Source organism: Lagopus leucura, unplaced genomic scaffold (genome assembly GCF_019238085.1).
Source record: "Lagopus leucura isolate 7727_CA_CO unplaced genomic scaffold, USGS_WTPT01 Super-Scaffold_73, whole genome shotgun sequence".
Taxonomy (NCBI): Eukaryota; Metazoa; Chordata; class Aves; order Galliformes; family Phasianidae; genus Lagopus; species Lagopus leucura.
The window spans coordinates 86,736,557-86,754,698 of record NW_024962252.1 but is presented as its reverse complement, the minus strand read 5'-3'; the positions used below and the strand labels follow the sequence as shown (position 1 = coordinate 86,754,698).

The window sequence follows — 18,142 nt, the reverse complement described above, 5'->3', positions numbered from 1 at the left end:
CTGGAAACTCCATCGTAAAGAGCATCATAAAGATGCTCTTCAAGAATAAATGGGTATAATTACTACAAAAGCCCTTGTCAATCTTATGTCTTATGAATGTGACCCTCAGTTAATTAAAATAAAACAGTATGCAGACAGCTGCAGAACCTAGTTAGAAATTCCCCAGAGCAATACACTGGAGAGAACTGCCAGGGCAGACAATGCAGTGCATAAGTACAGGGCAATTTCTTCCAGCAGCCATGTAGAGAAAAGACATGACTTTTTTATTTACTTTTAGCCTAGCTTCCAAGGGAAAGAAAGCCAATGCATTCGTGATGATCTCAAGTTACTTTTGAACTCTGATCTAACCTGATAAACAGGTAATGGTCTTGGAGCTAATGTGCATGCTGTAACAAAACTCCGTTACTAGACAGAGGAGAGACCTTACAAATGTACATGTCCAGTGAAAATGGCTCAGCTCCTGAGCATAAGAAGACCCAGAGCAAAGTGCTGTGAATGCTGCTGTTGACACTTCTGGTTGGACATCCCTAATACATCAGGCACTGGAAAATCCAGGCATGGAGCCAACCCTTATTTCCTGTGGGACTATTTACTTCAAGTCAGGCTGGAAGTATCTTTTGGAAATTCCCTGGAGATCTGAAGGCATGAGAACATGACAAATCTTTGGGGGATATGTATGTGTGAATAGACATATGTAGGCCCATTTGTAACAGCTTCTCTCCAGAGTCCAGGGAGCTCTTTGGAAATTCTGGATCTGGAAATTCAGACACACACTTATGCCAGTGTAATCACAGTCCTGTTGCTGACTGCTGTGTATTGTAAGGTTTAGAGAATCTGAGACTGAAATTCACTAGGTTCATAGAGTTAAAATCAGAGTGAAATGGGATAAACATCAGATCACTGATGCTTAAAGGGTTATTTTGCCCCAAATGGAGAACAAAAGATGAGCTGTAAGATCTGTTACTCCAAGTATATCTGCTCTTCCATGTTCCTCTATCACAGCTGCGAAGTGCAGGACTGCCATCAGACAGCAGCTGCACCACAGGCACCAAAGAGTAATTAGGATGTACAAAAGCCCTGGAAACAGGAATGCAAGGGAAGAGTGTGGGTGCTGAGACTAATATAGAAATACATTTCTGGAGGGGGAACCTGGAAGAAGCAAATAAATGCTAGTTAACACAGCCCCAAGTTGTGTTTGGGTACAAAATGAGAGCATAGCCATAGTGTGCTTTGTGTATAACCTCCCTTCACATGATGCTTTTGTTTCATGGCTGCAAGATGCAGAAAGGCTCCTTTGTTGGGAGGGAAAGAGGCCCCACAGAACCCAACATCTGCATCTACTGTACAGAAAGTTTAAGCAGAACAAGAATAGTATTAGCATCATAAGAAGCTCTCCTTCAAAGTTGCTTCAAGATGCAGCAGAGGCAAAGTGGGTAGCACAAGAGAAAAGAGGACATATCAGTCAGAGGGGCCAGGAGTCATGCTTCCTGCACTCAATCCAGGAAAAGTGGGGGACGGAATTTGGCAGGGGGTTGTAAGAGATAGGTTTCTCTCCGTGGTTTCTGAACCTGATACTGATGTCTATTCTTTACTTGAATCTGTTGCTAGAGGATGGAACTGAATGTGCTTGTCTCCCTCAGTGAGAGGCTTCTGGTGGCAGGATTAAGACATTCTCAACAAGGATGCACCAATGGAAATTTCAAGGGAGAAAGCAGAGTACAATAAAGATGATCATAGAAACGAAGGGACAGCAAAGGTTCAAGAACAGAGAAGAGCAGCTGATGGACAGGAGTGTGGCTTTTATTTGGCACCTTGTCTTAGCAATTGAGAGCTTTGGTAAGGGTCATTTGGATGAAATACTAAAGGAAGCACTGGTTCAGAGGTCACAACTGGTATTGGCAAAGAGGAGAACTGGGAGTAAATTGCTTTATTTAAGTGTGGTGAGGGGCCTCAAAAGACAAAAAGGCTGAGAGGAGCAGTGAAAAGGACGTTTCTGTGCAGAGTGAGGTGAATGAGGAGGGGTGATGAATTATCAAGGCAAGCAGAAGTGTTGGGAAAGAAGAGCAGAGATCTTCCAGGTGCTGTAACAGGAGAACAGAAAGGATGTGAGGCAGCCATACACTGTGAACTCTAGTTCTTACATTTTGTATAGTTTCCTCCTGTGCATAGAGTGGAAGAGGATGTCAGGAATGAATCAGAATAGGATTCACATACATAAAAGCTCTTCAGGCTCTGAGCTGACTTGATGAGGCTAACACTGACAATCCTAAATATTCTAGAGGTTTCCTTTCTGCTCTTGATTGTACTTAAATATCCTCAACATTCGGTTTTTCAAGCTTTGCCACTGAAAACTATTTTTTGAAGAGAGAGCAAGTTTCTCCCAAAATCATAAAATTCCAAAAGACAGAGTAAAGACATGGGGAAAACACGAGGTGTCTACCACCATGATTTCAAGCTTGGTTTTGCACCTTAAAAAGTCAGATATTACTTGCAGTTCCATAGGAACATATTCCCAGGAGGGAAAAAAATAAAAAAGAAGTCAATTTACTGGCATGTGATACAGCAGAAATATCATTAGGTCTTTGAAATTTCCTGTACCTTAAGGTGTTGATTACAGCAAGTAAAAGGCTTAAACTTCTCATTACTGAAACAGGAAGCAAAAAGCATTATTTATCTTACAGGCAAAGAAGGCCAGCACAGGCTGTTTTTCAGATGCTTGGCTGACCCATTTTTTGCAATACAGAGGATTGCTTGCTGTTAGTAACCCTAACCCATCCCAAAGAGAAGTACTGGAGTATAGTTTATGGGGTTAGGGTAATGCATTAGGCTGTGATAGGGCATGTCACACCAAACCCCGTTAGCCCTTCAGTTATCATTGTTTGGAGTCAGTGATAACAAGGAGGAATATTTCAGTTTAAGTGGAACTGATAGCCTAGAGGGAGGCTTTCTGGTTTAAGTGATTGCTTTGATGTGCCAAAACATGAAACACACGTTTCTTTGTGGTCCTGGATACTGTTAATATACTTTATCTGATGAGCTAACTCAGCTGGATAAATCAGTCAGTTTTAGGGTATGGTGCAAAGCAAAGAACACAGCTAAAGGTGAAGAGATGATGACTGTGAAAAAAAAATCACTAAAGAATGACAGGTGTCTTCTGACCTTCCTTTGCTCCTTACTGGCATAACTGCAAGAGGTTTGTATAGAGCAAAAGCATGTCAAGTGCTGCCTGGAGAGCTCGAGAGGGCTTCTCAGTGGAAACCCAGCACAGTCAGATCCTCCATCAATTTTAATAGTGAACTCTAGAGCTGGGTAGCAGAGTGCATGCATAAAATGGATTTAAATACTGCTATCTTTTCATGCTTTCAGTTGTGAGAGTAACAGAACAAACTCTATACGATTCAATGGGGAAAAAATCAGCCGTGTTCAAACCCTCCTCTGCATCCCTCCTGCCCTGGGCACTTCCTGCTGAGCTGAAGCTGTTCAGCTATTGTTCTGTTTTCATGCTCTAAATTCATGTCTAGCTATTGTGAAAGGAGGAAGTCTTGTCAACAGAGTTGCTCCTCTGTGGTGTGACAGTGGGAAAGGAATGAAATACATGAAGTTCCTAGGCCTGCTGTTTACGAGAAGATCTTTTTTTCATCTCAATTACTCTTTAAGGTAGTAAGTCAGTAGATACACATTAGCTTCAGTGACATGAAACTGTATAGCTTAAAACTGGTCTTGAAACTGTCAACACTCTGAAAACTCCCTTTGCGACAGAGCTGCAATAGTCAGAAAGCATTTCCTTTTTCCCATGTGTGCCTCAGTTGATCTTTGCAAATTACCAAGCATGAGGCTTCATTCTGCATTTCTTGGCTCATTTCTTGGCCTTGCTCTAACCAACTTCAGACGTGGCAGCTGGCACAGTTTTGATGTGTGCTAATGTGAACGCACCAACACAAAGGAATATAGTGCACATCGAGAGACTTCCCCACATAAAGCAGGCAGGTGGAATCTCTGCGCTGGTAACTCATGTGAGAAGTGAAGGTGAAGGCTGGAGATGACCAAGACAGAGATAGCAGGGGAGTGTGCTTCTCTAGCAGCAGGGCACGGGTTCCCTCCCTTCTTGTGAAGAAAACAAGGGGAAGTCCAAAGATATCCGCCTAATGCCACAGATAGGAACTGGTGAGCTGGAGAAGGCTGCTTACGAGCATCACAGCTTCCCTGCCACACCTGCTTGCTGCAGCTGCGTGCTGCTTCAGGAGCCAGCGGTACCTTCCGAGCATCCCGCTGCCAGAGCTTTTCTGGTGGCGGGGACTTCACTCCCGCGTCGTCACGTACCCCCCAGCCTTTCAACAAACCTCACCCCAAACCATTTAAACCATGCAGTTCCTCACCCCCAGCTCTTCCCAGCACGTCTTTCCCCTCCGTATTCTTCTCCCCGCCCCCCCCCCACACGGAGGAGCCGCCCTCCGGCAGCGCGCGTGCCCCGAACCAAGATGGCGCCGCCCGCCTCTTATGCCTGCGGCGCTCTGGTGGTGGGCGCGTTCGCCTCCCTGCTGCTTGCGGGGCGCGGGGCCTGAGGGGCGGTAAGGGAGCGGGCCGGGACACTTCACTTTATCGCCCCTTAATCAGCGTTTTGCTTCAGCCCGATTTTCTCCTCCGTAGCGAGAGGGGGAAAGCTTGTAGCCATTGCTCCCACTGCTGGTAGGAAGAAAGGTTATCGGCTGTGACCTGCTCCTCTGCTTCACGGGTTTTGAGTAAACAGCAACAGCTTGTAAAGAAGGTGCGGGCTTGATTTCTAGTGTGTTCTGAGTCCTTTCCAGGAGATCTCCGTCACTGTCAGATGATTCAAGGGCATTACTAGATGTACTATTTCTGATTCCTAGAAAAAATCTTCAGCTGTGCCAGCCTTGACAAACAGCAATGTATGTGATGACTGGCTGTTGACTTCAGGTGGCATATGTGTTTTGAAAGGTCACGCTGTCCAGTCGGCCCACTCAGCTGATGCAAAGCATGTAACAGGCCTGTTTGTTTCATTCCAGTGAGCTGAGATTGACCAACCGTGAAGGAAGGAGAGGATCCTGAAGCAACGACAAGCTCTTTGCATCTGGCACCTGTCCCAGAGGACTGCTCCCATACCAGTTCTGTTCCTAGGTATGGCACAGGGCTAACAGCATGTCCCTTCCACATGCCTGAAGGGCCAAGGCTGAGCTGAGGTCTTGTTTGTCCTCACAAACACATCTCCCCACCAGTTCTACCAGTAGGACCACTATAGCCTTGATTCAAATGTCCCTATGTGGTCAAAATGCTGTGAAGTGTTGGAGCAATTGACAGAGTTGATCTGAGGAAGAAAAAAGAGAAAAAGTAGTCATTAGTTTCCATTAGGAACAGCTGTCTGGTTCTTATAATCGCATGGCTGCAAATGTTGTTAGCTCTGTTGTGGTAACACGGGGAAGAGGCCAACACAGACTGCTACAAAGAGGCCCAGGATTGCAGCAGCCCACCTATGTCAGTATTGCCCTCAGACTGTTCTGCTACCGTGCCAGCATCTCTTACTATAACCTTCCGCTTGCCTGTGGTTGAATTGTTTTGTTTTTCAGACCAAGAACTGAATTAGAATGTTCTGTAAAGTATTTGTGTATTGAGAAAGAAGCAGAGAGTGGTTGTGTGAGCTCCTGGTGGCTAAGGCTTGTGACTGAGATATTAAAATGAAACTGAGGGTGTTGTGCAGCTGTGTTTGGAGATGCTTGATGGGAATGTTTTAGTTCCGTTCTCTCCAGCATTGTTTCCTACTCTGTGTGATGCTGACTGTGAAGCTGGGCAGTACCAGCTCTGCTCTCCACTCAGTGCTGTATTTCTGCCCTGGTGAACTGGTTCAAGGAGCTCTAAAGAAGGGTGTAGGGATGTGGGGGTGCTTCAGCTACAGCTTTCCAAAGTACTGTGTGTGGAATATACAGTTCAACTTCCCTCACACCAGAAAATCCTCGCCATGCCTGCAGGATGAAATTGCAGGGATATTCATTTCTTTTGCTATTGAGAGTGATGAACTTTATGAACAGAGCCAGGAGGAATGCTTTTAACTTGTCGTATCTAGAAGCATGATTAGTGAGGCAGATGAGATCCCAAAGAACATATTTCCTTTCAAAATTGTGCACATAGTAAATTCACAGCAGAGTATATTCAGTACTGTTCTAGTGCTGGGGCCTGATTCTGTACTTCTCACAACCCTCTAGGAAAATCTGATTGACTGTGGGTTCTTGGTTATCCAATTCAGGACTGAGGGTTATTGTCTATGGTTTTTGGTATTGCTGTGGTGGTGTGTGTGTGGTTTTTGTTTATTTTTTTTTGTAGTTGTTTTTTAATATCTTACTCTCTACTTCAGTACCAATATATTGAAACAGTTTCTATCACAAAGTGAGCAGTTGAACAAAGATTGTCTGGGTTGATTTCTGCTCAGATTTTTATGCTAAACATTTGACTGAGCTAGGTTTTTATGTCTACAGTGGGACCATGGACGGAGAGGAGACATCACCAAGTCATCACTCAGAAGAGAGCAGCACAGTGGACCTCCCCTCTGTCTGTGACCTAGCAGAGGGCTTTCTGTCTCCACACAGCACTGAGAACAGTGAGGAACTTTTTAATTTTGTGGATACTTTTCCCTCTCCACTCACAGGTAACAGCTTCTGTCTTTTTACGTGGCCTTCCTTTAGCCAGTGCATTATCTCTTTAGTCAGTGTGTCATTTCGATGAGTCAGTGGTCTGATTGTGGTGCATATGCCTTGTCTCAAAACACATTTATTATTCCAGCTTGGTAGGTGTAATGTGTACTGTAGGTAGAGGAAATATATGAGAGGAGTTCAAAGGATGCCCTCAGTTTTTAAAAGCACCATCTCTTCATGTTTTGTGTGATCTTGGAGGAAGAGAATTGCTTGAACAAACCCATAGCATGATCCTCCAGGCATCAGGAGGAAATACTGTCCCAAATTATTGTCAGTAAGAATTTTTTTTTTAATCTCTTCTGTTAAGCTCTTTATGTGCTCTTTGTATCGTGCATCTTTTACCAAAAAACTCAGGATGTGGCCTCTGTAATCTGTTACTTGAGTATTACAAGAGTGAATATTTGCTTGTGCGTGATAAGAGCTGTTTCCTTTTGGCTCCTGGGGAATAGCACTTTCCTCATTTTCCTTGAGGGAGAGCTGATTCTTGCAGAAATAGTGTTTTAGACTGTCCTCTTCTGATTTGTAGGAGTATTATCATCATTTCATCTCATCAGAAATGCTATGTTCTGATTGTTATACCTTTCAGCCCAACCAATGTGAATATATGGCAAGAGGCATTAAATCAAAATGTAGTGGCCCAGTGATGCTTCCTGCCATACGCTGATACTGGCTGGATGGAGGATTGTAGTAATTATATGTAATGTAGTGGTGAGAAAAAACTTTGATCACAAATAACATGAGGAGATAGTTTTTTCAAGGCAATTCCACAGGGTGATGATACTCCTGATTGCTTTGGAATCTGAAGTAGTGTAAAAGTATAGTCTAGCTCCTTTTCTTCTGGTGCTGGGTGGCATATTTTGGCCTTGTAGAATAAAGAATTGCTTGGAATTAGATGTGTGAGTGAGGATACTGCTATTTTGCATGCTAAATAGGTAGGCAGTGGGATCTACCAAACTAATCTTGCTCAGTTGATGTTCATGGCTTGCCTGTGCTGTTGTCCTCACCTCTAATTGCAAGTCATCCAGAACCTGTAATGAAATATGCAAATAGTAGATATCAAACCTTGTTTGGCTTTCCTACGCAGGCCGGGAAGTCACTCATCTTAGACTTCTAATGACACAGGTCTCCTACTGGATGCTCTATTAAACCACGATCCTTATCTTGTTGGAGAAACAATGTCTGCTTTGAGGTTTTGCATTTGTTTTTGTGAAAAAGGGTGGTGACCACCTCTGCAAAGAATGTCCTGCATAAGCCTTTTTCTGCTCTTCTGTGAAAGGAGGATGGGGAAGTTCCCTTGATGGGACAGACTGGAAGGCTTTTGTCTACTCATATTTCAGAAGCCCAATGTTGCAGATATGAAGAAATTCTGGTAGCTCTGAGACAGTTCCTGTAATGTGTATAGGTGGCTTAATTGCTCAAACACAATTCAGTATGTCTTGGGGCATGAAGACTTGATTGCACTGATGAACGGGGAGCACAGAAGAAATTTGTGACTGCTCCTCAGACTGGTCTGCAGGATAGCAGCAGTGTCATATGTGGAAATGAAGATACGCAGCCCTAAGCCCAAATGATAACACTGGGTGATTTGTTTGCAGTGCACAAGTAGAATAGATCACTAAATCATGGCACCAAGGTATGCTGTGATGCTGAGTCCTGCCTCCTTGTTGTCTCTGCACTCTCTGCTGCTTTGAGGGATTCCAGGTATTCTGAAAAGGGCAGAACAGACCCTGTGTTCAGTAGTGAAGTAACTAAGTATCACAACTAACCCGTTTCATGCTCTGAATATCTTCCTTCTTTTCTCGTTATAATAGTATCAAACTGATGTGCTTACTCACTTAAACTCTCTTTTTTTATTTTTTTTGATGACACTTCAACTCAGTAACCCGTGGAGTTTGGTCAGTGTAGCAGAAAAAGCGGAAGGAGTGTTCTAAAAGCAGCATGCTTTTGTCAGATTTTCTTTGGCACACAAATTCTGTCAGCCATAGCTTGGAAAGGGAAGCTCCTTTACTTGTTTTTCATAAGATGTTGTGTACTGCTGCTGTCACACAGCCTGGGGTGGCTATAGCCTGCACCCCTCAATGGGCTTGAGCAGTGTGATGGTGAGTCTTCCCATTAAATCAGAAATAATTTTGTTAGGGGTGGCATTCCTCTGATTCAAAATCATTTCCCAAGGGCCTTTGAGTCTCTAGGAATTTGACGGCTTCCTTAGCAAAGAAGCAGACTGACATTGCAGTCTATCTAATCTGACATTTGTCATATGAGCTGGACTTGAGTCTGACTAAAATACTGTGCCATCCCAACCTCAGGATTCGGAAATGAATATGTGGTATTCCTGGTGCCTGAGTCATTGGTAATAGGGCTTATTAGTCTAGAGAGGCTATGTCATCTGAAATAGCAGTAGATAGTCCCCATTAGCTGTGAAAACTGGACCTTGTGATATTGTAGGCATCCCTAAGCAAGGGAAGAGTAGTCCTGCAGAAATAGTGCTGTGTAAGTTATGTGTAGATTAATGCTTTTAGGATTTGTGTGGAAGTGAGGGCTGTGCTCTTATAACAGGTGTGTACTTTTTTGTGTATTGTTATTGTGAGTTCAAATATTTGTGCAGCAGTAGATTGAAAAAATAAATAAATAAATAAATAGGGTCAGTGAACTTTTTGCTATGCTTTTTTCTTATATTGTCCCTCTGAACTGGAAAATAATTAAAAAAAATAATCAAAGCCGACATTCACTGTCTGTGGTGTTTCTAATCTGCATCAGTGACTACAGTACTACAGCAATACCTTACTACTTCCTTTAAACTGAGAAGAGCATCAGCAAAACTTCTTATTTGACAGTGACCAGGGTGAGAGAAAGGGCTCCAATTATTTGGTTTAATATTTAAAAGACAGCTGTTTATAATGGAGTAAGTCACTGGTGATGTTCCTTTTTCTTGTCTGGTCAGAACCGGAGTGTAATGAGGATAGTAGAAACAGTCTTTGCCTGAAAAGTTCACAACCTAAAAAAGGGTTAGAGAACAGCCTGCAGACATGGGAGTGTGCTTGGGGGATTGTCCCTATCTGACATGTGGTCAGAGCTCAGCCCTGTCTGCCTGCATGGCTTTTTTGAGAGTTCTCAATCTTGGGAAAGATTGAGCCTCCATGTACGTTGTGTAGCTTCTGTCAGTCTCTTTTTCTTTGTCATGAGCAGTTAGGAAGATCTGTCCTTAAGAGGATGGGTAGGTAGACAGGATCATCCAGTGAAAGGGGAAGAGGTATGGAAAATGTTGCATCACGGAACACAAACTAGAGGAAGATGACCATAGAAGAAGAAAGATGATGATGGAGTGGCTGGGTGGAGCGGGAAAACAAAAATAATTCACTGTGTGTTTGGAGAGATTCATGTATGTCTAAATGCTAGCTTTTAGAAAAGCACCAGTTTGGGAAATAGAGGCTTTCAACCTCTCTGGAGTCACTACTTCATTCTTGCAATTTGTTTTGTGTTTGAGCACAAAGTTACTTGGTTATTGTCCATGAACTGCTGTGACCCCGTCAATACAAGTGTTCCAAGCTGGCCCTAGTTCTTATTCCTGCTCTATCCTTAGTGCTGGCACTGGTACTCAGGTGGGGATACTGATGTGAGGACAGCTACACTTGCTGGCAGCAACAGAGGTTTGTGCGAAGATACAGAGGTCTGCAACGTGTCCTGTCTGTCTTATAGAGTTACAATTTTTCCAGAACTGTGGCTTCTGGAAAAAGTAATGTTAGAACATAATTGCTTTTTCCTTGTGGGTAGCCAAGCTTTAGGTTCCTTTTGATCGCTGGTGTTGTTCCTTTAGAAGCATGCAGTTTGTAACTGCTAGTGAGGGCCTGGGAGAAGCTGAGCAGAACCAAAGAGCAGTTCTGTGTGGCCCAGAGCCAGAGAGGCTTGGGTGAAGTGGTGAGTTGCCTATGGTGCTGCTGCTGCAGCTAAAATCAAGAGGAGGCCTGACCACAAGATAGTTCTGGTTTAAACCTAAAAGCTGTCATGATTTTTGGATTGTTTGGATTGCTTTTTTTTTTTTTTCTTTTTCCAAGCAGCCTGTGTTAATCAAAGCAGAAATTCCCAACCTGTTAATGCACCTCTCAATTCTACAGGTAATTATGATTTCTCTGAAAAATATGCTACACATACCTACTGTGTTTACATGCTTCCTTTTGCAGTGGCTAGTCTGTGTCTGTGGAGCGACGTTAATGTCTGCATGTGATTTGTCCTTAAAAGCTCTCTCCTGTTTACCATATCCTCTTGCCTGTCAAGAGTTGCTTAATCTCTTGCAGAATCAGGTTGTGTTTACTGAAATCTGGCATGGCTTGTGCTTTTTTTTGTAAGGGAGTTGCACACAAGTGCTGATATAGAAGCTGGAAATGAAAGGAGCAGGCTGTACTTCTCATGTCAGCAGCAACCTTTCAGGGCTGGCACTTGTTGGGTGCTTGGAGCTCCAGTTCAGTCCTGAGCTCAGCACATTCATTCATTATGTGGCACAGAAATTACAGGTGGCTGTTTGGGCTGCCACTGCTACCAAGAGTAGCAAAGTTTCCAAAATATCATTTTGCTTGGACATCTGGACACAAACAGAAGAATAAAGGTCTTATGTAAGGTCTCGTTTAAGAGGCCTGCGTTAGCTTTGTAAATGCAAAACACAAATGATATTTTAAATCATTTTGAGAATGAGCCACAGCTGGACTTAAACAAACAAACAAACAAAACCTCGAAAAACCCCTCAACCCTTTAACTTGCATTTCTGACTGCAAAAGTTATAGAAACGTCTTTAGCAAAAAGATATAGGCTGCCCAAAAAGTATCTTACTATTGATTTGATGTGAAGATGAAGGCAAAGGTAGAGTAGAAAAGTGCTTGGTTCTGGTATGAAGGACCTTGGACTGCAGGATGATAGCATTCTCCCACTTGTTAAACGCATTTTGGTTTGATCTGTGATCGAGAGCACCTGTAGAAATAACTGTGTCTTTCTAGATAAATGGCCTGTGCTTAACTACTTTTGACATGCTGAGGGTCGTGGCTCCTGTTTGGAGAATTACTGGAGTTTTGGCTTGTTTCGGCTGCCCTCTAGTGAGTGATGTTACTCATTTCCCTTGCTACCAATCTCAGAGGGTTGGTCACTTCAGCTGGCGCAGATGTGTGCCTCTGTACTGAGCTCAGTCCTGTTAGTTTACTGCCACTGAGAAATGATGCTATACAGCCTCCAAGGCTGATGTGGGAATGTTGGCTGCTCACCATTCAGAGCGTGTATCTTGGCATAAGGAAGCTTATATTGCCAGTTTGTGGAGGACATATTTGTTTTTGTCTGGGAATGGCTATTCTGTATCTTCTGTTACAATTACAACCATACCAAGATCTCATTGTGTTATGAGAATGAAGCATCTTTAAACATTGGTTATTTTGCTTTTTGGGGTGCAGCTGTCATCTCCTAGCCTCCCCAAAAGTTCTGTTTTTATCAACTTTCTCTTCTTTTACCCCAGCTGGTGTAAGCACTCATTTATTTGTCAAGGCAGATGATCAGTTTAGCTTATCAAAAGCAAAGGAGCACCTATTTTCAAGAGACAGTATGCATGTTTCATGAATGATTTCTAACAAAGTACTCTCAAATGTCATCAAAACATTAGAGGTTTTTTTTTTTCCCCCAATGTTTTCCAGAGGGGAAAGAAAAGATGAAATATCTCAAATCCTAAGAATGGTGATCCAGTAGGGCATGTACTCAAATGAAGGGAGTTTGTCCAGCTCCACAGGAGTGATGGCCAGTCCCCCATGTGGGATAGCTCTGTGGCTTTGACAGCGTTAAAATTCCCAGTGTCTCTTTGTGGCTCAGCTGTGTTGAATATTGAATGAAGCAGCAAAATGGAATTCATGCCAGTGTGCATAAAAGCAATACAGAGAAACGTGCATCATAAAAATAAAGAACTCAGCACTGCTCAGTTGCTGAAGAGCTCTACCTCTTTGGTAAATCTTTTTTTTCCAGGCATATATTATATAAAGCATTGCTGTGCTTTCCATTGTGTTACAGCCTCCCACAAGCAAACTTGGAATTTATGCATATCTGTTAGTTACAGCTGGTGCACAGTGCAACGGACAGCATCTCCAAATCAGAAAATACTGGGCATGTGAGTACAAGTGGTTGGAGTGGAGATTGAGCGGTGTCATCTTCAGCAGCAGGAATTAATGATGTTTAAAGAAATACCAGTGTGAGCAGAAGTGCAAGCCTGTCCCTGTAAGCCATCAGCTTTCCAGGACTTCTGATCTCAGTGCCTCAGATAGTGTGCCACTGTGTCCCTAGCTCCTGACGAATGGTCCTTTGAGGAATTTGTGCTTTTGGACACCTCACCACCATGAGTGTGGGAGTTGGGCTGTGGGAGAACACTGGCTTTTGACTTTCTTTGACTTCCTAAATCTCCTGAGTTCCTATAGGTTGAGAAACAGTGAACAATCCTTGCCATTTCCTTCTCTAAACTACGTGATCTTACAGGTGCTGTACGCATTCTCCCTCTGTAGTATTTTTTCCAGGCTAAAGAAGCCTAGTATGTTTGATTGATATATATCTCATAGAACAGCCATTATGTGACATTGGCCATCTTTGTTCTGTCCTTTTGTGTGTCCCTTGCAAGCTTTTCAGTGATCTTCTAGGGATACAGGGATGAGTACTGTGCAATGTCTGTGACGTGGCTCAGAGCAGCCTGTTGAGGTGCCATAGTCCTTGCTTTTTGTTCTGTGTATGTTGTTTTGCTGGTTGTTTGCTCTGCACCTGCTGTTGATATTTGCTCAGTTTTAGTCCTTGTGTTTTCCGAGGTGCTCTTCCAGTCCTTCCTGGTTATAATGCTGTAGGGTTCGGCTTTGGCTTTGAAATGGCAAAACTAAAATGTGAAGACAGTGTTAGTGATTTTAAAAAGATCTACAGGCTTTAGAGTTGGGTTCAGTAGCAATTACAGGTATTTATGGAATCTTAAGTGAAGGAAATTTGAATTTGTGTATCTGTGTGAAATGTCAGGGTAAGAGAAATATTGTTGGTGCTCACTTCAAAAAGAAGGCTGCACAGAAGATTCTGCAGGCATTCAGGCTGCAGTATAGCTAATTCCATGAGCATAACATACATTTGTAGGTTTTCTTAAAGCTCCATCTACTGGAGATGAGAAACTGTGGATGCTTTACCTTACACCAACACCAGCAATCTGGTTGTTAACAGTAGAACAGTGAAGCTCTGAAGAGGGCACACATGGTATATATGAAGATAATATAAGATCTCATTAGTCTTTTACCAGTTGTCTGGTGAGAGAGAGAGGACCTGGTTCGCTTCCTGGCTGTAACAGGCTTGCTGTTGGTACCAGGTGGCATGGCCTGTGACAGGTACGTATGCTGTGCCTGCCCTCTGGTTGGACTGGAATCATTTAATCTTCCCTTGCTCTGTGGCTGCAGTATAACAGTCCCTGTGGGCCATTTCTGCCTTATCTTTATCTAAGCTGTCATTGCAGTCCAGGGCTTTTATTCCTCTCGTTATAGCTATCTGTGTTTGTCTGCTGCTGTGACCTAATCTAATTCAAACTGCAGTAATTTCATTATGGCAATTGTTCTGAAGGTGGCTGCAAGGCAATTTTGTACATATTTATGCCAACACTATTTTATCTTACCAGGCCAGTTAGTAGTCTGAGCTGTTTAAATAAGAGGGAATTAAATCCTGTAAATAAAAGACAGAGAACAAGACTTTGTTCTGTTCTTTATGAATCATTTTCTATCCTCTGAAGTGCAAATGTGGACTTCTTTGATGTGGAAAATTGTAGATTGGGAACAGAAACCACAAAACTGTGTGTTTCACAGGAGAATGATAGACCAGTTCAGACTATATAAAGCCTGTGCCTTTCAGTTGTCATTTGTAACCATCGTGCTGTTATTAAATATTATCAGGCCATATAAGAATTTCTAAGACAGTGGAAGAAGACCTCAAGTGTTCTTACTGAGTGAGATAGACTGACATTACTGGATCAGGATGGGGTCAGGTGACTGGGTAGTCAGATGCTACTAGTTATGCAAAGCTGCAGAACACTGTACAGATGTGACCAGAAAGCTGTTCTTTGTATGTGTTCCTCCTTAATGGATGCTTCCTTGTTCTGTAGGTTTTTATTGAGTATCCAGCACAAAGCTTCTTCTGAGTCTGGAGGAGGAGTGTTGTTTTGTTTTGTTTTTCAGTCTTATTCAGCTTTGTCAAAAACATTAGTGCTGTTCTTCTGAGTCATCAGTGGAGGTGGATCTGTCCTGGAGCAAGTGGTTGCCAAATACTGGCAGTGAACTGATGTGAAGGGAGCAGAGTGTGTACTGAAGCTAACATCACCTGTAGAGTAAGGCCTGCTTGGAGTGCCCTCACTGCACTGAGCCCCCATCTGAAATGAGTTTGGTTTTTCTTGCCTGTTACTGAGCCTCTGGCTTGCACTCCGGGGGGATGTGGCTGTAGATTCTCATTTCTCCTATGGCATCCATTTGCACTGCAAAACTGTGATATAATTGCTTCAATTTCCAGTGGATTTTGTGTGAAAGAAATCTTTTACTATGCCTCACCTGCTTAGTCTAGCGACTGTTTTTACTCCTTGTTCCCCACCTATACAGCACCTTGTTCCCCATACAGCACCACCTAGGTGCTGGCTTTGAGCAGACAAGGAGTGCTGTTTGCTTCATGTGGTTAGGGTGGAAGGCACAGACTATTCCTGCAGAGAAGAGCCTTGTCTGAATCCCAGCTGACTCCTTCCTCTTCTGCAATGTTGCGATGCTGTGAGGGGATGCTAAGTGTCAGTAGAAAGGATATGAGTTGAAACAAAGTGAAGAATTCAGGAAAGGGAAACAGGAAATTAAAGCATCTGTGAAGTTAGGAGAAGGGGAAGATCCTGTGGAAAACAGGTTTTGTTGTTTGATCTGTTTCTGAGGTTTTGTTTTGACACTGTTTTGAAGCAGAGGAGCTCTAGGAACTATCACCAGTGTTATTGTGGGGCTGGAAGAACGTGGGAAGACCTATTGCAATGGTACTGATGGAGGGAATATTGGAATATGTGTGGGTGCTGGACAGCCTTTCCTCTTTAGCTTTCTCCTTGGATACCATTTTAATTACAGTTCATTTCTTCTTTTCCACTGAAGTTACTTTTTTGTGTGCTGAGTTCCTGGACAGCCTTCAATAGCTGTACTTTTTAACAGTGAGAAGTCACTGCTGATCAGTGTTTTCATATTGCTTAGATCCAGCAAATGTCCTGCCTCTCGTCTGGGGATATCTGTTTCAGTAAAACTTGGGTTGGGTTTTTCATGCTATCTAAACAGGAATAATAGGAGCCAGATCTCATTGTATGTGTGAGCAGTGGGTGCTCAGTGTTTGAAAAACTGAGTGGCAAAGAAAAGAGTTTACTTTTTCTTCTGCAGAGGCGAAGTATTTTAAGAGAAGCATTGGCACAGTTTCATGTTCACTGTGAGTGGGAGAAGGCTGCTGCTTTCAGCCTCCAACCCCATTTCACGGGGAAGAAAGACAAAAAAACAACCCAATTAAGATAAGGAGAGATAACAAATTTACTACAAATAGTAAAAGGATATAAGATAATGACATAAAAAGTGAGCTATGGGGAATAAACAAATGAGAGAGAAGGATTTAGTGACAGTGCTGCTACCATGCTGCCTGGAAGCAAAGAGACCAGTTCACACCTATCGCTTGGAATTGCACAGGGTGTATTGGAGACTCCTGGGAACTGTAGTCTGCCTTTTCTCAGTTTATCTTTTTCTTGGAGAGCCAGAACTCATGGTAAGAATAGCTGATACTGCCTGTAGGTAAGGCTCAGGAAATGCAAATGGCAAAGAATGTTTGGAGCTGGCTGTGGAAATGCAGCTTTCCAGCACTAAACAGCTTGCTGCGTGATGCTGTGTCCTGGAGTACTGATAAAACCAGGACAAGCATGCTTTGCAGGAAACAATTTGAGTGAAACTCCAATTTTCCTGAACAGCTGGGAAAGAGTAGACACAAAGCTGTCATGAGGCTTGTAAGCTAGGGTACATGTTTGATAATAAAGCACTTCAGTGGTACAATGACAGCAACTGTGAAACAAGCTGGTGTACACATGGAAGCTCCCAGTTGCTTTGGAGTGCAAGAATTGCTGCGCAGCTGAAACTTTTCTACTAAATACTATTTTTAAGTTGAAGAAAAATGAAAATACACGCCCTGAATACTTAAGCCAGTGAAATAACTGGCAAAATTGTATGGAAGTGTGACTGTCCCCATTATGCTCACACCTGTTTGTGTGTTCTTGACATCTGTTGGTTATTTTTGTGCGGCTCCCAAGATCTTAGTTCCTTTCTCATATAGAAAAGCTGCTCTTCACAACTTGGCATTATGGTCTTGTTGCAGTGCAGATACTGCAAAAATGACTCAAGACACATACGTGCATTTAGCAGCCAGCAAATGGCAAAATGAATGTGATAACCTCATTATGTAAAAATGACATTACCGTTCCATGCTGTCTGCAGATTGTGCTTTGGTCTTCCTGCTTGTCAGGCTGCATTTGCTTAGATGTGGGTGGTAGCGTTCTGTAAAAAAGGCTTAAAAACCCCAATTTAAATCAAGGAGTATGTCTAGTTAGGGCAGAATGATGAGGCAGAGCAAATTGGTTTGGAAAGCCATATGCCAGCTAGCCAGCACGTTTTTCTCATAGCACAGCACTGTGTCACCCAGCTTAGTTTGAGAATTTGAGGTGCAGTGAAGCTGCATCAGCCTGAAATCCAGCTGTGCCCAGGGCAGAGATCCCAGTAATGGTGCTGCACAGCACTCAGTTTTCTTTGAGCTTCATGTAGCACGTATTTGTTCATTCACTTCAGGGTGTATCACCCCAAAGTTTCGAGTAACATCTGTTGTTTAGGGGGAGATTTGATGTTCTGGTAGTGTAAAGCTTAGGTAGAAAATATGACTCCTCAAATCTCTTCAAAAATTGTTGTCCATCTTTCTTCTCTTAAAGTTGCTGGCTTGCTGGCAGTGACTTTCATTTCTGATATACCCGACTGTACACATCACAGCCTTGCCACTCACACTGCAAAGCTTTGCCTTCTGCTCCACTCCATGGAAAGACAGTGGTTTGCACTGAAGCACGCATTTGAGCGTGTTTCTATATGAGTGTTCCTCCCACTCTGACAGTGCTTTTATGTAATCCATCATAGCTACTGCTGAGATAGCAAACAGCCTCCTGGAGCTGCATAAATAAATAATCAGAGATGTTCTTTTATTACCAATTTGCAAGGATAGCTTATGTAAGTAACATGTGCCAGAGCTGAAATACTGATATCTCTTGAGCTTGTCTGAGTGTCGCTGAGATAAGGTGGTACATGAGCCTGTATGAGTACTTGCACAGCCTAAGCAGTGAACTTGTTCGGTAATGAAAGCTCTCTCTCTCCTCATTACTCTGTTAG

General features: G+C 43.0%; 1 protein-coding gene across 1 annotated transcript in view; it reads left to right on the top strand.

The window, feature by feature from the left end:
• The first annotated feature begins 4,479 nt into the window (after window positions 1-4,479).
• SHLD1 (shieldin complex subunit 1) overlaps window positions 4,480-18,142 on the top strand; it is a 37,211-nt gene continuing 23,548 nt past the window's right edge. Inside the window, exons 1-3 of the mRNA XM_042879106.1 lie at window positions 4,480-4,765; window positions 5,025-5,136; window positions 6,486-6,655. Of these exons, the coding sequence (XP_042735040.1) occupies window positions 6,493-6,655 (163 nt within the window). The 5' untranslated portion in view covers window positions 4,480-4,765; window positions 5,025-5,136; window positions 6,486-6,492. The remainder of the gene's footprint in view (window positions 4,766-5,024; window positions 5,137-6,485; window positions 6,656-18,142) is intronic.